This window comes from Heteronotia binoei, chromosome 3 (genome assembly GCF_032191835.1).
Source record: "Heteronotia binoei isolate CCM8104 ecotype False Entrance Well chromosome 3, APGP_CSIRO_Hbin_v1, whole genome shotgun sequence".
NCBI classification, from domain to species: Eukaryota; Metazoa; Chordata; class Lepidosauria; order Squamata; family Gekkonidae; genus Heteronotia; species Heteronotia binoei.
Window position 1 is genome coordinate 165,009,689 of NC_083225.1, and position 19,483 is coordinate 165,029,171.

The 19,483-nt window shown below is 41.4% G+C and overlaps 1 protein-coding gene across 1 annotated transcript; it reads left to right on the forward strand.

Moving 5' to 3' along the window:
• The first annotated feature begins 1,157 nt into the window (after positions 1 to 1,157).
• GJA3 (gap junction protein alpha 3) lies at positions 1,158 to 10,028 on the forward strand. The gene is made up of 2 exons (XM_060234821.1): positions 1,158 to 1,407; positions 8,076 to 10,028. The coding sequence occupies exon 2, from the start codon at positions 8,093 to 8,095 to the stop codon at positions 9,623 to 9,625; it is 1,533 nt and encodes a 510-aa protein (XP_060090804.1). The 5' UTR covers positions 1,158 to 1,407; positions 8,076 to 8,092; the 3' UTR covers positions 9,626 to 10,028.
• The last annotated feature ends 9,455 nt before the right edge of the window (positions 10,029 to 19,483 follow it).

Below are 19,483 nucleotides of genomic sequence, written 5' to 3' on the forward strand. Positions count from 1 at the left end.
AACACTCTTGGGATACTAGAAGCTTCTTTTCAGCTCGCTAGCTCCCCCGGTGGCAGGCCTGCACAAGCGCAGTCCCAAGTGGAACTGCACAGAGGCCTCAAAGACGAACACTTCTTACCTAAAAGTGCTCTAAAAGCTGCTTTGCTCACCACAAAAATGTTTGCTTCCACAGTATTGGCAAGTAGATTATCACATTTAAATACCATTTTAGGCATACATCTAAAACATAATGTCTGAGAAACTAAGTAGGAGTTAAGTTGCACCTTTAAGACCAACTAAGTTTTATTCAGAATGTAAACTTTTGTGTGCTCTAAGGAAGTGTGAAGTACAAAAGCTTACATTCTGAATGGAAGTGTGCTTTGAGGACATGAAAGCTTACATTATAAATAAAATTTTGTTGGTCCTAAAGGCGCAACTTGACTTCTACTTGATTCTACTGCTTCAGACCAACACAGCTTCCCACTTGGATCTACCCTCTGAGGAGCAGTGTTCCCTCGAAGCTGAATTCACGTGAGCTAGCTCACAGATTTTTAGCCTCGAGCTCACACCTTTTTGTCTTAGCTCAGGAAAAATGGCCCCAGAGCACACTAATTTATGCAGTAGCTCACAACTTAATGCCAGTAGCTCACAAAGTAGATTCTGTGCTCACAAGACTCTGCAGCTTAGAGGGAACATTGATGAGGCTCATCCTAGAGCATTTTCCAAAATTCATGCCCTTTGTCAACTGAATGGAAAGGCAAGTCCCGTTCTTCTTGAGGATACTGGCGTGCGTATAGATGGCTCGAGTAAACATTGACTTGTTGCTGGGCTTCAGCTTACCTCACAGCCTGTTCCTTTCGAAAGCACAAACGCCGTTTAAAATAAACACTATCAACCGCCACGTCCTCACTCCTTTCCGCACAGAAAAACGAGCCACTGAATCCCCACCCCTCACATATACAGGCCCGTCCCCGTCACGACACCAGACGCAGCCCTCAACTGGCACGGGCTTTTTGGCGGGAACTGCTGAGCCTAGGCTAGGTCGCCGTCTGCAAGCAGGATTCAGCCCGCCGGCCGGCGGTGATTGGGCGAGTGTCGGGGGTGTGGCTTGAGGCCCGCCTGCGAGGCGCTAACTTGGCGGGTTCAGCCATGCATGCTCATTCAATGTGACAGCGGCGATGGCTGAGGGAGAGATCCGGGTCTCGCTCTCTCTGTGCGGGAGTCAGCCGTTAAGTGCCATGAAACTTCCCTGGCGGAAAGATTTGGGAGGGTTTCGTTATTAACCTCCTTGATGTTTTATTTTTAACACCTTTTTTATTTTTTTGTAAATACGCCTTTCTTTCCCGTAACTTTCTTTTCCCTCCCATGTGCACGGAAGGAGTTTGGTGAGCGGGCTGAGATTGGCTGGCTGCGGTCAGAGATTTGGGGGTAAGCTCCGGGTACAGCCGTGGCTGAGCTGGGTTGGTTGGGGGAGAAGGAGGGCCGGAGGGTGCCGGCCTATGCGAAGCACTTTTGTCTGTGTGGCAGGACCACCGTCAAACCCGGTCCAAAACCCCTGTACTCGAGCTGGCATCTTTAGGACCGGCTGGTTTATGATGGCTTGGGGCGTGCTTAGGCTTCTCCCCTTTTCACTCTGCTGTCTGCTTGCAATCAGACTGACCTGCCTCTAGAATAAACCGGTCACTTTTTCCGTAAAGTTGCGGCAGTGTTTGGGAGGAGGGTGCAATCCACATCTCTTTGCTTTTCATGGGGGCCTCCGGTGCAACTTTTAATTTTTCCACCCCCGGGGGGGGTACAACAATGACACACACATCCCGGTCGCACGGCGCATGGGGCTCAGTGTTGAAGGCACTTTCAAGACGACGATGTAACTTGAGTGGGGGTCGGATTAAATTGTGCTGGGATCGCAAGTGAGCCCACCTGGCCGTTTTTTCGTAGGAAGTGGCTCGTTCGAGTCTTAAGTAGCTTTTGACAACCGGTGGCAACATTTTTCACGCCTGATCTGTTATTCTCATCTCATTACGATGTTCAGATTCTCGAGGTAACCAGTGAAGATTCCTAATCTAGAAAGGGGGGGGGGGCGGATCTGGCAAGAAGACATGTTTGGAATATTACTGAGGAGTTGCGCGCTGCTATCATAACACCTTGATCAATTCCAGGCTTCTTTACGATAATGACGACTCCAGGAATGTGTAACTGGATCGTGTCAAAAGGTTTCTGCTTTGGTTATAATCCACAGAGAACAAATCGTAACGTTTAAGAATAATTTTTCCAGGGCCTTCACTCATCCACCCCCTTTCCTTCCTCCTATCAGCCTCAGTTGTTGCATTTAGAATAAAGGCTTCTCGGGGCGGGGACTCTTTTTGCTCCAGTTACTTTGTAAAACATAGGTGGCTATGGATAGTAATCGTTGTTGAAGCAGTGTCGACGGTGATGACAAATCTTCGTTTTTGAATTCGGACCAGAAGAGGTTAAAAGGGGGGGGGGTCCCTCCAGTAGGATTTCCCTAATGTTCTAATTCTGTCATGGAATTCCGGTCTTTTGCTGAGGTTTACGATTTTCTTGTGCCAGTGTAAACTTAAGTTTTGTTTAAAACTTGGCAACGCCGGTCAAGTCTTGTAAACGTGCTAAATCCCCTTTGGAAATGAAACAGTTACGCTGAGGCGGCAGTTCTCTGCACATTTACACGGGAGTAACTTCTGTTCAACTCCGCATGACTTGCCTCCTTGATAGATCGGGGATGCTCAACTACACTCCTCAAGCCTGTACATAGACTTGGAATAACTGCCGTACATTTTTCAGCGGATCTTATTTCGAGATAAACGAATTTAAGGTGCCACTTCCGCTGGTTGGTTCGAAAATTAAATCCATAACAGATGAGTGGCTTAGGGCAGGAAGAGTGCTTCGAGGCACAGCGCTTTAAACTCCTCTCCTACTTGGAAATAAGTTCGATTCCATTTCTGTGGCTCTTACTTCCAAGTCACGAAGGAGGGCAGAGTTGGATGCTATCTGTGGGTGCAGAGGGAGTTTGCTAAATGCAAAGAGAAGAGAGGTAAGGCGGAGCAAAGCTGGTCCCTAAATTGTTCCGAAAGGGAAGCACTTTGTATCCCAGCGGCGTAGCCTTTTGAGCGATCATCTCCGGCTATCCATCCTTCGTTGTCAAACTTAGCGCTGTGCAAAGGAAGGAAGCGGCTGTTGATCTGCTTTTGGTTAGTCCTAAAGTGACTTCTGGAGAGCTAAACATCTCAAGAGCCTCTGTGTGTGTGAGTGAGAGAGAGAGAGAGAGAGATCAGATGGGATTTTTTTTTAAGTGGCTTCCTCTTAAAAACAACATAGAAAATCCTTTCCTTTGTCGGCAAACGGATGCAAAAAAAAGCAGATGTAAAATGAATGTTATGCCAACTATCTCTGAAGCCGAATTAACATGGGAGTGGGGGGAGGGTAAAACGAATAGTTATTTTCCTCCCCAGTATACTGTCCAAAATCTATATTTACGTTTTAACGTCAAGTGGATCCTAAAAGTTTAAGTATTAACATGTACTTTAAGTATTGATTTATCTAATACGCACCCCCCTAAAAGAAAACCGCTGGATTTAAAGGGTGCTTACTTTTCTCCAAGTGCATACGTTTTAAGTTTTCCAACCTTACATCTTGCGTCTAAGCACACTGAGCTGGAACAAATCCCACTGAAATCAAGACCCTTGTGTTAGAGTCTCCCTCAAGTAATGTTTAGGAATGCTTAACCTTAAGCAATGCTTAAATAGTGCCTACAGGAGTGGTTTGAATCCCCCTGATTCCCGTGGAGTTTAGTCCCAGGTAATACGGCAAGGCTGCCAGTTCTTGTGTGATCTTATTACGTTTTATTTTGTCAGCCGCCTTGGGCTTGTTCGCTGAAAAGGCGGCATGTCAATTTTCTAAACTGTATGGGATCGTGACAGTTGCCTATCTGACGTAAATAGTTCTTCTCGGAGATCTGTGTGAGAAAAAGAGAGTGCGAATGAAGTGGCTTAGAACCATAGCTCCCTTTACCTCTATAAGGCTATTGTCTCTCTCTCTCGGCTTGACTTTGTACTGAGCAATCAAAAACACAGCAATAGCGCAAAGGATTTATACTTTTATTTTTGCAACCTAAGTAAAGTGTGTATTTCCGGTGTAACTTGTAAGTAACTTATGTCAAAAGTGTTGCACCTGTAAAATGGCTGAGAGTTGCCATTATTGTGTAGTTACAGGGCAATCTTAAACAATTTTGTGTAGTTACAGGGCAATCCTTCCACTGAAGTAAATGGGTTTAGAAGGATATAACTTCTGTTTAGGATTGCACTGTAATGACATTTTGGGACAACACAGGCTTAAAAATATGTGTCCACTAGCTGATTAACGGTTGTGTAATCCATTAGAATGCAAATTATTAGATAGATGAACAATTTTAGAGGACCAATGAACACGTGACTGGTAGCCCGATCCTATGAAGTGCACAGAAGAGGCTCTTTTCTTACAGCTTCTCCCCCTGCAAGCTCACCCCACCCCACCCCCCGCTCAGCTCCTGAAGCGTCGGAAACCAAGGCGATCAGCTGGAATCGGCTGAGGCGTGGAACTTTTTTGCTAGAGCTGTACATTGGGGCTGCAGCTCTGTGTGTTTAAGCATAGAACTATTTCAGGCCTCATCACAGACGCGCCTCTTTGTTTCCGTGAGTGTCTGAACATTTAATGTCGAGCAGTTCATGGGGTTAGAACGCAAGAGAATTTGGGGACATGCAAATGAAAATCCTTCAGAAGTTGGAGTCTGCAGGGAGGAAAAAAGGATATAAACCGATGTCGCCGTATCCCCAGTCGCACCTTCTCCTGTCCCCAGGCGTGCACCCTGCACAGAACAGGCGACCGAGTGGACCATATTAGAGGATCTTGGAGAGGATGCAGGACGCTGGGGAAAGGCCTTTTTAACCTAGCAGGTTTGGCAGCTTATTTGGTTTCAAACCGGAGGAAAAGCCCCAGTGAAAATTTCTTCCTGTATCCCCGGAGGTGGACTCACACGATTTGAGGCAAAACTATTCCCTCTGCAAACATTTTGCTGATGCTTGGTGAAGACGTTTTTGTGCACATGAATATCTCAGGAACTCTTGACTGGGATTTCTGTATTTCTGAGTTTTGCCAAGGCCTTTGGCTGGTGCAGTCAGGGAAAGGCACTTCCGCTGAATAACCAGGCGTGCTGTGGGGGGTCTTTAGCTGTAAAAAAAAATCTCTTTGCATTCAGTTAGTGGGAACCTTTAGTGCTAGTTGTGCTGTGATACTGCAGCAAATGTTTAGGATTTTTATTTTGCTAATGTATACATTACCAAAGTATTTTGAATTTCTGTTCATTTCAGCTGCATTTCTCATACTCATATCCCAGCTTCAGCCCATTAAGCTCACATGACCAACTTCCTGATGGAGAATATTTGCATGAGCAGTTATGAAATCTTGAAATGTGTAATAATTTATAATAAAAAATAAGAATTATAGTAATGGATAATAATTTGTTACCAATAAAAAGAGTAATAAGAGCAGACAAGCCAAAATGCAAATTAATTATAAGCATACTTCTATAATTTTGGAAGATTACTTTCCTCTGTACTCTTCATTGCTCAACTAACCATTTAGATAATCTGCAGGAAATACGGTAAATTGAAATCCCAGTCCTGAACACTCAGATTAATTGGCCTGGTTCAAGAATCATAGATCAGTTTCAGGAGCAGAAATAGTTTGGTTCTTTTATTGGATGACCTTTGCTAAGGACATGATAGTTGTAGTTCTCTCTAATAGCTACAGGAAACTTCTGAGGAAAATCATCTGAAGATCTGGAGTTAAATGCCATCAGCATGTGGATGACATTCTCTATTTTAAGCTGATGAGGCTGTTGCTGTGCTGAATTAGTGTCTGGATGTGGCAATGGCCTAGAAGAGAGCCAGTGAACCCAAAGTTCACTGCAGTATTGTTGGTTGATGTTATTGCTGTTGTGGAATTAGGAGACAGCTAGCTATGGATGAGATCTACTACCTCTCGAGGAACAGGTTCACAGCTTGACAGGGCTGAAAGATCCAGATGTTTAGGTCTTAACTGTGATGTGGCACCTTTAATCAGTTTCTGCAATGCTTCCTTCAGAAATGTGATCTGGCTAGAATGATCCATACTTTGGTTATTAACATTAGATTACTGGCATTCTATCTACTAACTAGGGGCTCCCCTTACAGTTTGGAAACTTCAAATAGTCCAGAATGAAGACGCAAGCTAGAGTGAATTACAGGCAGAATATAACTCTAGTGCTTAAAGCTCTCTACTGGTTTCTGATGTCAATTCAAGATGCTGGTTTTTATTCATAAAACCTCACAAGGTGTGCTATTTAGATAGAGCACTTGCAATGGTTTGATTTTTATGTTTTTATATCTTAATGTGATTTTATGTTCCATGTATTTACATGAGCGTGTAAGCCGCCCTGAGCCTGCTTTTGCGGGGAGGGGGGGATAAAAATTGAATTAAATAAATAAATAAATATCAAGATACATGAAGTACTGTTCCTATATTGTTGTGCTGGGCACTGTATTTTACATCTAAGGTTTTTTTCTTTTCTTTTTTATATCTGACCACCTTTTTGGTAGGTGCTGTTTGGTTTGGAATGCCTTCCTTCACCTGGTACCTTTTCTGATTTTTTTTTGCACCAGGCTAAGGCTTTTTTCCAACTTGCTTTAGTTAGTTGATTATTCTCCCCTGTAGGTTATCATTATCATTTTTTATTAATTTTTGCACTATTTGCTTTAAACTGTGGCTGATTTTGCTATTTTAACTGTTTTGCTTGACTCTGTATCGTTGCTGGTGGTTGATGGAATTGTATTACTGGTCTATTTTAAAATACTGTTGTATTATATACCACCTCTACTGCAGATGCAATATATAAATATTGTAAGTATATAAATAGGCAAAGGCTTTTGGTCTGCATGCATACAATTGAGCTGCCTACTTGAAATGCCGCATCTTCATAATTAGATATAGGTTGCTTTGGTAGTAATGGAATCAAATAAAATTCATGTTTGGGACTGGAAATCAAAGTAACAGTGAGATAAATGTTTGTGTTGCTTCTCTGTCTTTATTCAGGCCAAGCAATAAATCACATTGGTAGCTCCAGAAAGCCTCAAATGCAAGAACAGCATGGATCAACCTGGCAGAATATCAACAACCATACAAATGCAGTCTGAAAATGTCATTTAAGACCATGAAAGTCTTTTGTCTTTGTTTAAGTTCACCTTCACCTCCAGAGCATCTCCCCCAGATCACCTCACAAAAAAAGTTACCTACTACAAATCTTTCTGGGTAGGGGTAGAGTGAGGTGGTGTGTGATCTGAGTTCATCTGTACTTGCTCAGATTCTAAGGGAACAGAGTGGATTATGTTTCAGTAATGTTTGGAAAAAGTGTCCCCCCCCAGCTGTGTTAGCATCTGCCATTTGTTACTGCTTGTTAACAGATTTCTATTTATGCATCCAGTTAGCTCTTATGATTAAAGTCTTGGCTGTTTGATTTAAAGATATTAAAGATAGCATGTTAAGTTTTGATATGGAAGCTTATGAAGAATACAAGCCACATAGTTTCTCATGATTGCAAGCAAAAGTTTGGTCACATGGCAAAAGTGTTCCTGGACTGTACCACTGGGGACTGCAGATGGGAGAATTGATCTCAAACATCAGTATTCTGCTAGTGGAAACAGTTCTGTTGTGATTGCCCTAATTAATGTGGTTTAATGAATTTAACAGACCCTTATTAAATAATGTGTGTGACGTTAAGTACTGTGACAAGCACCACAATAGCATATTGTCTGCAATAATTTCCCATTAATATGTTTACAAATAGTTCATAGCACAGTGGATATTATCTAATGCATACTGTTTATTTATTCTAATCCTAGCCTGCATGTTTTTGTACCTTTAGAAAAACCACTTATGAATTCTAATAATTTATTGCAAAAATTTCCGTTTGCAGACAAATAGTTAGCTGTATGGGGTGTTTTTGGTGGGATAATTACTTGCCAGATTCTCAGCTCTTTTTTGTAATAATGCTGTTCTTATTGTAGGTTAGAGATCTGAAACAATGGGTGACTGGAACTTTCTGGGGAGACTATTAGAGAATGCACAAGAGCACTCCACGGTTATTGGCAAAGTTTGGCTGACGGTACTATTTATCTTCAGGATCTTGGTGCTGGGGGCCGCTGCTGAGGAAGTCTGGGGAGATGAGCAATCGGACTTTACATGCAACACGCAGCAGCCTGGCTGTGAGAACGTCTGTTACGATGAAGCCTTTCCCATCTCCCACATACGCTTCTGGGTGCTGCAGATCATCTTTGTCTCCACCCCAACCCTCATCTATCTGGGCCATGTGCTCCACATCGTGCGCATGGAAGAGAAGAAAAAAGAGAAGGAAGAAGAGATGAGGAAAGTAGCAAGTAGCAAGGAGGACTGTCATCCAGGGGGGTCAGAAGCAAAATATGGTGGTGGCGACCACAGTAGCACTAGCAAAACTCCGTCTCCATGGAAAGAAGATAAACTACCACTCTGCGATGAGCATGGCAGGATTCGCATGGCAGGTGCCCTACTACGCACCTATGTTTTCAACATTATTTTTAAAACGCTGTTTGAAATAGCCTTCATTGTGGGCCAGTATTTCCTTTATGGCTTTGAGCTGAAGCCGCTGTACCGCTGCAGCCGCTGGCCCTGCCCGAACACTGTGGACTGCTTCATTTCACGGCCCACAGAGAAGACTGTTTTCATCATCTTCATGCTGGCAGTAGCTTGTCTCTCTCTGCTGCTCAACATGCTCGAGATATATCACTTGGGGTGGAAGAAACTAAGGCAGGGTGTGTCCAACAGACTCCACCATGAACCACCCATCACCACCACCATCACATCAGTCTCAGAAGTGGAAGACTCTAAACCCATCTCCACGTCGGCTTTGCCATCAACAGCACCACCACCACCTGTTCCCTCAGTCACTGTTCCTGAGACTCGTGCTATCACTCCACTGGTTTTTCAGGACAGAGAGGTGCCACGTTATGCTGAAGCTATCTCTGGGTCTCACCCAGCCTCTGCTTCCACCTCCCTGGCTAGCTACTCAGGGGGGGCACCAGTTAGTGAGGAGAGGCATATAGCCACCAGGAACACTGCAGTCTCTACTCCTATAGCAACTACTTCTTCCATCCCTTCACCTTCATCAGTTGTTAACTCCTGTTTCAACAGTGGCAGCCATGAGCTGGCTGATGAGCAGAACTGGGCCAACATGGCCATCGAGCAGCAGAGGAAACTGCCAGTATCCAGTTCATCTTCCTCCACCACGCAGAGTAGCCTCCAGCGTTCACCTCTTGAGCAAGAGGAGCCCAGCGAGCATCCCCCACTCCTGCTTCCTTTGTCACGTGCAGCTACTACCAACAGCAGTAGCATGAGCACCAGTCTGAGTAGGGGAAGCAGCAGCAAGTGGGATGGAGATGGTGAAGAGGAGGAACGATCTATGTCAGCTACTTGCACCCTGGTGGAGATGCATGACCCGCCACTGCTCATAGACACACGCCGCTTGAGCAGGGCTAGTAAGACGAGCAGCAGTAGAGCCAGGTCTGATGACTTGACCGTGTAGCTTGAGCCCCTCCCCACTCCATTCTAGGAGATGTAGATTATGAATATAGCAAGTGTAAAGGGGAAGAATGCCAGAGTGAGGCAGGGGTTAAGCTAGGTTCAGCCCCAGAATAGGGACTTGGGGAGGGCAGGATTCCAAACTTTGAAGCTTGTGGTTCTTGCACTCTGTGGATTGCAGTGGGCAGGGATAAATACAGATCTTTTTTCAGTAGGTCAGGGGTGGCTGACTCACAGCCCACTGACCAAGGGACCAATCACAATCAGATCATGAGTGAGGAAAGAGGATTTCACAGGTGATGGGTGCAGGCAGAAATGAAGACATTGCTGTTGTGATGACATAGCCCCAATAACCATGTTTAGTGTATGTTTAGTTCTTACATCTGTCATTTCGCCCTCATCCTTACTGCTGTTTTTCCTTACATAGATTCACAGCTACAGGCATTTTCCATCCTCTTAACCCCTGCCAACCGCCCAACATCACTTCCATGAACACGAAGCCAATGTCAGATCATTAATCATATTCTTGAATTGTATTATAAAAGTCATTTTCAGTGTCTTCCATTTAATCACTGTAGCTTCTTGCAGTTGACAAACTGCTGATTTCCAGTGCCTCTGGACTTTAGCAAATACTGAGGTAAGGTAACCCCTGCAGTAGATTTTAGCACTCATCTTTCCTTTATTATTATTCTTTCACCTTTTTCTTTTTTTAATCTCTGTCCAGTTTGATATCTACTCAATCTTCCCAAACCACTATGGTGTGTTTTTTTCTTACACACACACACATTTGGTTGTATGTACTTTTAAAAAATACTTCTGAAACAGTAAGTAACTAAGGAAATAATCCTAAGCACATCATTTCAGAAGTAATTCTCCTTTTATTCATTGTGGCTTACTTCTGGAAAAGCATCCTTAAGGTTGCAGCTTAAAACATCTCAAAATGTATTACAGAATTCTGAATTTAAAGGCTAAGAAAACTGCTGTGAGCAAAATGATAAGACAGTCTATTTTTATGTGAGCAGAGCTAGTTAAGAAGAATACCTAGGACACAATTCTGTCACCATTAAAGTATGCTCAAGTCCCATTGTTTTCAAAAGAAATACTGAAAATCAACCAGGGTTTTCAAAGTGCTGAATTCTGGCCAGTTGACACATACAACCTCAGTGGGAATAAAACGTATTTCACAAAAAATAAAACATAAAATAGCAGAAGTGCAAAACTAAAACTAAGAGCACACACCAAAATATTTTCAAATAATCCAACAGTTTCAGATTCCTTAACAACTTTTAGCCTTAACTAAAGGGGAACTAAAACATAGCCATCTGTTTCATTTTTCTGTAGTCTTCCATGGTCATGGCCACACATAGGAAACAACTTCCAATTGGTTTCCCTTCAAGCCTAAAAGCTGTTCATAATAAATATGAAGAGTCTGACCAGAGAAACTTTGAGTCCCATTGAAACAAACTGCATTTGAGTCCCATTGAAACAAACTGGCTCACTTGAAACTTGTTTCAGACACTGATGTCTGGATCTCTCTCTTTCTCTCTGACAACATCTTGCTCCCATGGAGACTTTGGTGTTCCCATTAATAATTTCTTCTATCCCATTACATCTTCCAAAACACTGCTTTGGGTTCCCCTTGATTTTCACTTTATCAGAAACTGCTCTGGCTCTGAGCTCTCCAGCACCCCGCCCTTCATCACTGTGCACAATCCAGCTTCCCCATCCTCTGCCTTTTGCTTTTGTGCTCCATCATTAGACTCTGCAGTTTCTGCCCTTTGCTCATCCCTGTCCCTGACTCATTTGCCCCAGGCTCCTAGCAAACCACTTGTCTCTTTAGTTCATCACCCTTGCTCATGTCTCCATTCAGGGTATATACTGCAGTCAATATTGAAGCACTTCTCCAGTTCACACCTCTTTTAGGAATCCTCAGTGGTGTATAAATAAATAATTTAAATTAAGCGCCAACAAGTCTCAACCAACTTACAGAAACCCCTCATGGAGTTTCAAGGCAAGAGAAAAGCAAAGGAGATTTGCCATTGCCGCCTTCTGCATAGCAACCCTGGTCTTCTTTGGTGGTCTCCCATCCAAGTACTAACCAGGGCTGACCCTGCATACTTCCAAAATCTGGCAAGTCTGGGCTACTGAGATTGCTATAATTAAAACTATGAAAAAATATAATTTCAGTTTGTTGCAACTCATTTGTCTTGCTGAATTCCATGAGGATCAAGGGGACCTAGCATACAGTACAAGGCTATTTTTAACTTAAATCATTTTTAAAAATCATTTCACAAATAAAATTAAACAAAATCTGTTCTGCATCATCTGAGTTAACAGTGGTTGCCTTGCACTTGCTGAACCTCTTTAACTGTTCAGAAGTGACTTTCCAGACTAAAAATGTCATTTGTCTACTAATCCCAAGGTTCCAATGACATAAACAATTACTTGGGCGTAAGTCTTCTTAGTAAACCTGCATACATTTGTGCTGCAAGAATTAATGAGTCAGTTATTGGAATAGGAGGTAGAAATGTTACAGACACAAAATATTAGTTTCAGTTCTTGATTTAACAGTTGTAAAAGACAAACGCTGACAATCATCCTGTGCCTCCAGCTACAGTGTAGTTCAGTTATCCCATTCTAGCTATACTGTAAATTATTAACATTTCCATGTCTTTGGGGTAGCGTCTGGTTAATTAAAATGGTGCTATGGCAGAATCTAAATCTAAATTAAATGAAAGTTACTATTGTTTTAAGAAATGCAAATGATACCTTGTGACATAAATGCTATTTCTTGAATTTTTTCTTCAATTTCTCAGCAATAAGGCTTTTTCTCGGAAAGAATGAAATTATAAGCTTATTCACAAGCCCCAGGACCAAGGAAGGGTTGTACTTTTAGCTTTACCCTGAAATAAAATGTCTTGGAGGGTCAGCCACTTTGCATGTTAAAGGCATTCCTTAAGATGATCACACTGGTCCTAATCCATAGAGCAGCAGTTTGTGCTTAGATGAACAAACAGTGCCTAGTGTGCCAATGTGGAGTACATAGAATTCTCTATGGAGTAAACTATGTGGTTTCTATGTACATTATCAGATAATGGGTGTGGCCTCTTTCCCCACCACCACTTACCTAAGTAGGCTTTTGAACACCTGGTAAAGCAGATCTGCCTATAGAACCCACATATGGATGCTTGACTCCCTTCCTCTTAACTGAGGAGCCTTGCTTCAACGGATGAAACCTTCCTCTGACTCTAACAGAGCAACTCCATATTTCCAAATGGAGATGACATTACTCGGATCAGGGTGAACGATGAGAAGATTGCTGTGGTAATGTCTTTACATTCTTGGTTTAAGCCATGTTGGAACACCATGATGTACAACATTCTGTTCTCAGGGTTGCCTGTGCAATACAGCTGACACCAATGTAAACTAGCAATGTTGTATAAGCAAAGATGAGATCAGAATGATACTCTGTATGCTTTTAAATATATATATATACTGTCTGGAACTTGAAGCAGTTAATATTGTCAAGACAGCACCATAACCTTTTTGTATCTCAATGAAGTTTTTTCTTTTAAAAAAAGAATCACATAAATGTTTTCTGGAAGAAATTCTGCACTCACGTATTTTTTTGTAAAGAGTGTCTTTGCCAAACTCCCCCTTCCCCTGGTTTATATTTCATAAGTAATGCTTATGGTATAGGAAAGGAGGCTGGGATACATGCCTTGCTTAGGATGAATTTGACAAAGGAATCTCTCTTAATCCCCGTTCATTCAGTTCTTCTCCCAGCCATGGGAATTTTAGTAAAGCCCATACTATGTATTATATTTTCTGCTCACACACAAAAAAAGAGAAGCTGTTACCTTCATTTCAAATACAGGATTGTGTGAAAGCTATCTGTGGTCATACCATTCATTTATTACGATTTTGTGAGAGACAGTCTCCAAGTAAAAGTCTTCTGAGCTTAATACTTTGGTTTCTGGCCAAGCATTTTAATGGACTGTTATCACAAACCCACTAAAGTAAATTCTATCTCTCTTAGGAAAACTCAAGAAAAATACTTTGGGAGCAGATTCCAGAATGCCTTATTTTTACTAAGATCAATACCCAAGAAATTCTAGATACAAAAAAGCAGGGCTCTTTTTGTAGCAGGAGCTCCTTTGCATATTAGGCCACACACCCTGATGTAGCCAATCCTCCAAGAACTTATAGTAGGCCCTATAAGAAGAGCCCTGTAAGTTCCAGAAGGATTGGCTACATCAGGGAGGTGTGGCCTAATATGCAAAGAAGCTCCTGCTACAAAAACAGCCCTGCAAAAAAGTAAAGAGCTGAATGTGGTATAATAGCAAATTTATCTCGGATGAGTTCAATTTATGTAATGTGTATGTACAAACATTCAAAAGCGCTTGTGCAAAGTCTGTTTTTAAACAAAATTCAGTTATGTCATTCAATTTATAAATGATTCACTCAACAGGAACCCAACCAACACCTCTAGGTAAAACTATTTTTGCTGAGAGAAAGGTGTATATCTATCTGGTGTTTTGTTCATTGCACAATTTAAAGAAACCAAAACTCAACAGAATAATGAAAAGATTACTTTGTAGTCTCACTTTCTTGGATCCCACATTTTCAAATGATTTAAAAATCATTGCTTATCAATAAAAGTGAGGCATTGTTTGGAGCAAAAATTTTGTTTTAAAACATGCTCCGTTTTAAAGTCCATGACCTTAGAACAGGGTAACTCTGCTTAGGATGGCACTGTTTGGATTCTCAAATCTCACTAACAAGTACAAAATTTGGAAGCAATGTATTGGGAACATAGGCCTAGATATAAATCCTGCTGGCGTGTACAGATGATTGCCAGTTTGGTGTAGTGGTTAAGTGTGCGGACTCTTATCTGGGAGAACCAGGTTTGATTCCCCACTCCTCCACTTGCACCTGCTAGCATGGCCTTGGGTCAGCCATAGCTCTGGCAGAGATTGTCCTTGAAATGGCAGCTGCTGTGAGAGCCCTCTCCAGCCCCACCCACCTCACAGGGTGTCTGTTGTGGGGGAGGAAGGTAAAGGAGATTGTGAGCCGCTCTGAGACTCTTCAGAGTGGAGGGCGGGATATAAATCCAATTGTACAGTTAGTGTTGTGCATAGATATATGCTGTGTTATGGCCTAAATGTTCACTTGAGAGTAAGCCCTATTAAATTTAGATGGCCTCTGATCATACATGCATAGAATCAAGCTGTATATATTCATATACAAAATAACCCTTTGGGTGGCATTGCTTCCCTGTAGGCTACTGCTTAACACTTATTAAAACCAGGAGTGGAGGAAATTTCAAGTGGAAAAGTGGTGTGTGTGCCGAATTCTTCCTATATTTGCCACTTCCACCCCACCTTTCATTAATTAATTCATTTCATTCATTCATTCTTCCCATATGGAATCTGAGGCTATGCAGCGGAAGGTTTATGAATTCTCCTGTGCTGCACCACTTTTCCAATGCAGTTGACCTCCATCTACACTGTCATTGGCCTGCATTTGAACAGTGTTCCCTCTAAGCTTAGTGTGAGCTAGCTCACAGTTTTTTAGCCTCTGGCTCACACATTTTTGACTTAGCTCAGGAAGGATGACACTAGAGCAAAGTAATTTATGCAGTAGCCAAATTGCTCTCTCACAACTTTAATGCCAGTAGCTCACAAAGTAGAATTTTTTGCTAACAAGACTCCACAGCTTAGAGGGAGCATTGCATATAAATTATAATTTGTATATTGTATTGCTGGAGTATCACCCTCCTATTACAAATGGGAGTCTGAAATTGAGAGACAGCAAGTCTGCAAGCCTGAGGACACTTTGCTGGGAGTAAGCCATTAATGGCCTGGGGCTTACTTATGAGTAGACCTGTTTAGGATGGCTTCCTGAAATGCCTGAGGCTACACAGTGAACTCATACTACATGTGAGATTTAGAAAGGGACTTCCAGATTTATATCTTAGTTCTTAGGCCACAGGAGCTCTAGAAAACATTGACATACGACCACCACCAAGAGTTCTGTATAATGAGTTCTCAAGACTGAAACTTTAGAATGTGCAAACGGGGCCAATATTTTTGGTTCAGAAAGAATTTATATTCAGCAGGAAAGTAAGTGAAAGAAATAAGTGATTTGAAACATTATCTACCAAAAGCTGAAATACTGAAATAAAGGACATGATATTTTGTAAAGGTTACCAGCAATTCTTCCTCTAAGCTGTAGAGTCTTGTGAGCAAAAAGTCTACTTTGTGAGCTTCTGGCATTAAAATTGTGAGCTACTGCATAAATTATTTTGCTCTGGGCCCATCCTTCCTAAGCTAAGACAAAAATGTGTGAGCCGGATGCTAAAAAACTGGGAGCTAGATCACACTAACTCAGCTTAGGGTGAACACTGGTTACCAGATACAACTTGGTGTGTTCTTAGCACTCCAAGCACTCTTGTATAAGGTCTGTCAAGGCATGTTAGATGTGATGAGAAAGACTCGTAACCATGCAATCCTAAAGAGAGTTACACTCTTCTAAGCCCATTGACTCTAGTGGATTTTAAAAGAGTGTAACTCTATTTAAGATTAATTTCTTTTCAAATGATTAAAAATATAATTTCGATTTGATCAAGATTTCTATAGTTTTACCAGTTAGCAAAAAAAGAAAATTAAACATTTCTAGTCGATTTGCGTTTCTGTCTTGGGTTTAGTGACAAGGTTCCAGTACCCTGCCCTATTAGCCCATCTTGTGTTCTAAGTATTTAAATATTCTTTTTTTTATGATGCCTAATATGTGAACTTCCATACATAAAATAAAAGGTTTTTATATTCATATTTTTCTAGCATTGACTTTGAGCTTCTTGCAAAAGTATAGCATGGAGCACAGATTCAATGCATCCAACAAATAACTCCTAAGCAGTGTTCCCTCTGAGTTAGTGTGAGCTAGCTCACAGTTTTTTAGCTTCTGGCTCACACATTTTTGTCATAGCTCAGGAAAAACGGCTCCAGAACAAACTAATTTATGCAGTAGCTCACAATTTTAATGCCAGTTGCTCACAAAGTATAATTTTTGCTCACAAGGCTCCACAGCTTAGAGGGCGCATTGCTCTATGGTATGTTGCTATAACTGATAGTCATACCTTGGAATACAAAAAAAAGCAGGCCATAAAGACCATATAAGGTCTGTAAGGGTTCCCTGGTCGCTGTAGCTGATAACAACAAAAAAACTGGGGGATTGGGAAGTTCGGGGTTTTTTACCAATTTAGTTTTTTTCACTGGCACATTTCTCCAAGGGGATGAATCATGGCAAGGAGCTATTATACATCATCATCTTGCCAGAATGTAATATTTTAAAGTTCTGTTAAGGACAGCAGGCCAAGTGTTGAGGAAACACTTACTTAGGGAACCTGCACACACTTGTATCTCCAAATCTTTCTGTAGTGAAGGAGTATTTATGATCAAATTCACATTAAAACCTTTTGCAGCCCCTCTCATAGTTAGGGATTATGTATGAAAAATATAAAGGCATGTAGTTTTATCATATTTCTGAAATGATTGGTGGAAGGCTGATTACAATTACATTTCAGTTTCCCTGTGCTTTACAATACACATGTGATTTTGGCTTGGTTATTTCTCTTTTCTTTACAAGCTCTAATCAAGGCAGATCAGAAAAAGGATAATTAAAACCCCCCAAACTAGTATTTTACAACCTTTTAACTTCTATCAACTGTTTTTGTTCCTTAATTAATTTAATTAGATACTGTGATTGACCTGCTGGGTTTTTAATTGAAGAGCTTTAATGTACTCTACATTCAATTTGTCAAATATGCTCTGTATGTTTGGTTTTTCTGATATTTAGATTCAATTGTTGACGCTGCACATTTTTTTTTCCTTTGTGGGAATAACCTCTGTGTAGGGCAAGGCATGTACAACAGTTATGAATCACACGTGTCTATTGCATTGTTCATATATTCAGTGCAGGAACTGCCCCGATCTTAATGGTGTATAAAACAAACATTCTGTAATTTACCCCAGCTGCTTTTTCCCGTGATCAGGGGGGAAAGCAGCTATGGGGAGGTATGCGCAGGGAATATAGGGGGCAGGGGACAAGATTCAGTGCCCTTCAGTTTGGCTGTTTTTGACTAGAAGTTGTCCCAACCCATCCTGCTACTTGATAACACAGTCTTCTTTCCAAAACACTTAAGAGTCCAGTAGCACCTTTAAGACTAACAAGTTTTATTGTAGCATAAGCTTTTGAGAAACACAGCTATCTTTGTTAGATGCATCTGATGAAGGCAACTGTGTTTCTCAAAAGCTTATGCTACAATACAATTTGTTAGTCTTAAAGATGCTACTGGACTCTCTACTATTTTGAAGCAACAGACTAACACAGCTAACTCCTCTGGATCTATTTCCAAAACACGTATCTGCCACTATAACTCACAATAAGACTCTTGTTCCTTTTGGAATTGCACATTAAGCTTAAATAAAATGCAACTGAAATTAAGAGACTTAAGCATGCATGGAACTTGTTCATAGGAGTCAAGCCTTAGTCTGATTCCAGTCCATTGAGTTAATCAGGATTCAATCACAACTTGAGCCCAACCACCACCGGTATAGTAGCTGTTGAGAAACTCAATTCTCCACCAATGCCACAAAGGGATACAGATATGCTAAAGCTGATTCATTATGCAGAACTATGCATGCATTTACTTTTCTCATGCTGTGTGTGTAAAGTGCTGTCAAGTAACAGGTGACTTAGGATATTCAAGGCAAGAGACAGAGGTAGTTTGCTATTGCCTGCCTCTGGATAGTAACTCTAGACTTCCTTGGTGGTCTTGCATCCAAGCACTAATCAGGGCTTCCCCTGCTTCGCTCCAGAGATCTGATGAGATCAGGCTATCCTGGGCCATGTAGCTCAGAGCTTCATCCTGCTACTACAATATAAATTTTCTAAATTAAGGACTACAAGCACTCAAAATGCCTCTGTGATAGTATGTAGATGCTGATTGTCTGTAATGTTGGTTCCATGGCTTGTACTGTCTTTACTACATTGCTTTTTGTAATCCACCTTGAGTCTCAATGAGAAAGGTGGATGATAAATTAAATAGATAAGTAGTGTTGCATGTATGATCACCTTTCACAGTAGCACCTCTATGGATGACACCAGTAGCTGAGATCCATCACACACAGCTGCTACCACTGACAGCAGATATAAGAGTCAGCCCTAATATGTGCTTGACTGGAGCGAGTGACATACAGGAGGGAAGGCGCATACATAGAAGTAATAAATATTTTTTTTTATTTTTATTTTATTTATCTGAGATTTATATCCCGCCCTTCCCACCAGGTGGCTCAGGGCGGCTTACAACATGTAAAACTAACATAAAATATGAAATTAAGCATTAAAATTAACATTTCATAATTTATAGTTAAAAATCTAGGCAATTGTTATATACATAAACGTTAAAAACACACAGCGGTCTTAAAGCTACACTCAATTCAAATTCAATTTCAGGTTCAGTATCCGGTGTTCAGTGTTCAATATACAGTGTTCAATATACATCTGCTATTGTGCTGGACAATACTATGAAATTAAAATATGATGTATTTATTGTCTTGATTGGTCTTGAATGTTGCTTCTGAATGGAATGTAGAACTGTGAGATCAGTTAGGCTGACCATGAAGACACTGAAGGTACACTACAGAATTCCAACATTTGTGAAAAGCTCACTGGTGGTTCCTGACAGGACAACTAGTTGGAATCTCACATGCAGATTATAATGTATTTCCTACCCATGTCTTTCTCTCCTCCATCTCCTGTGTATTTTAGACTGTAAACTTCTTTGGAGTAGGAATCTGGG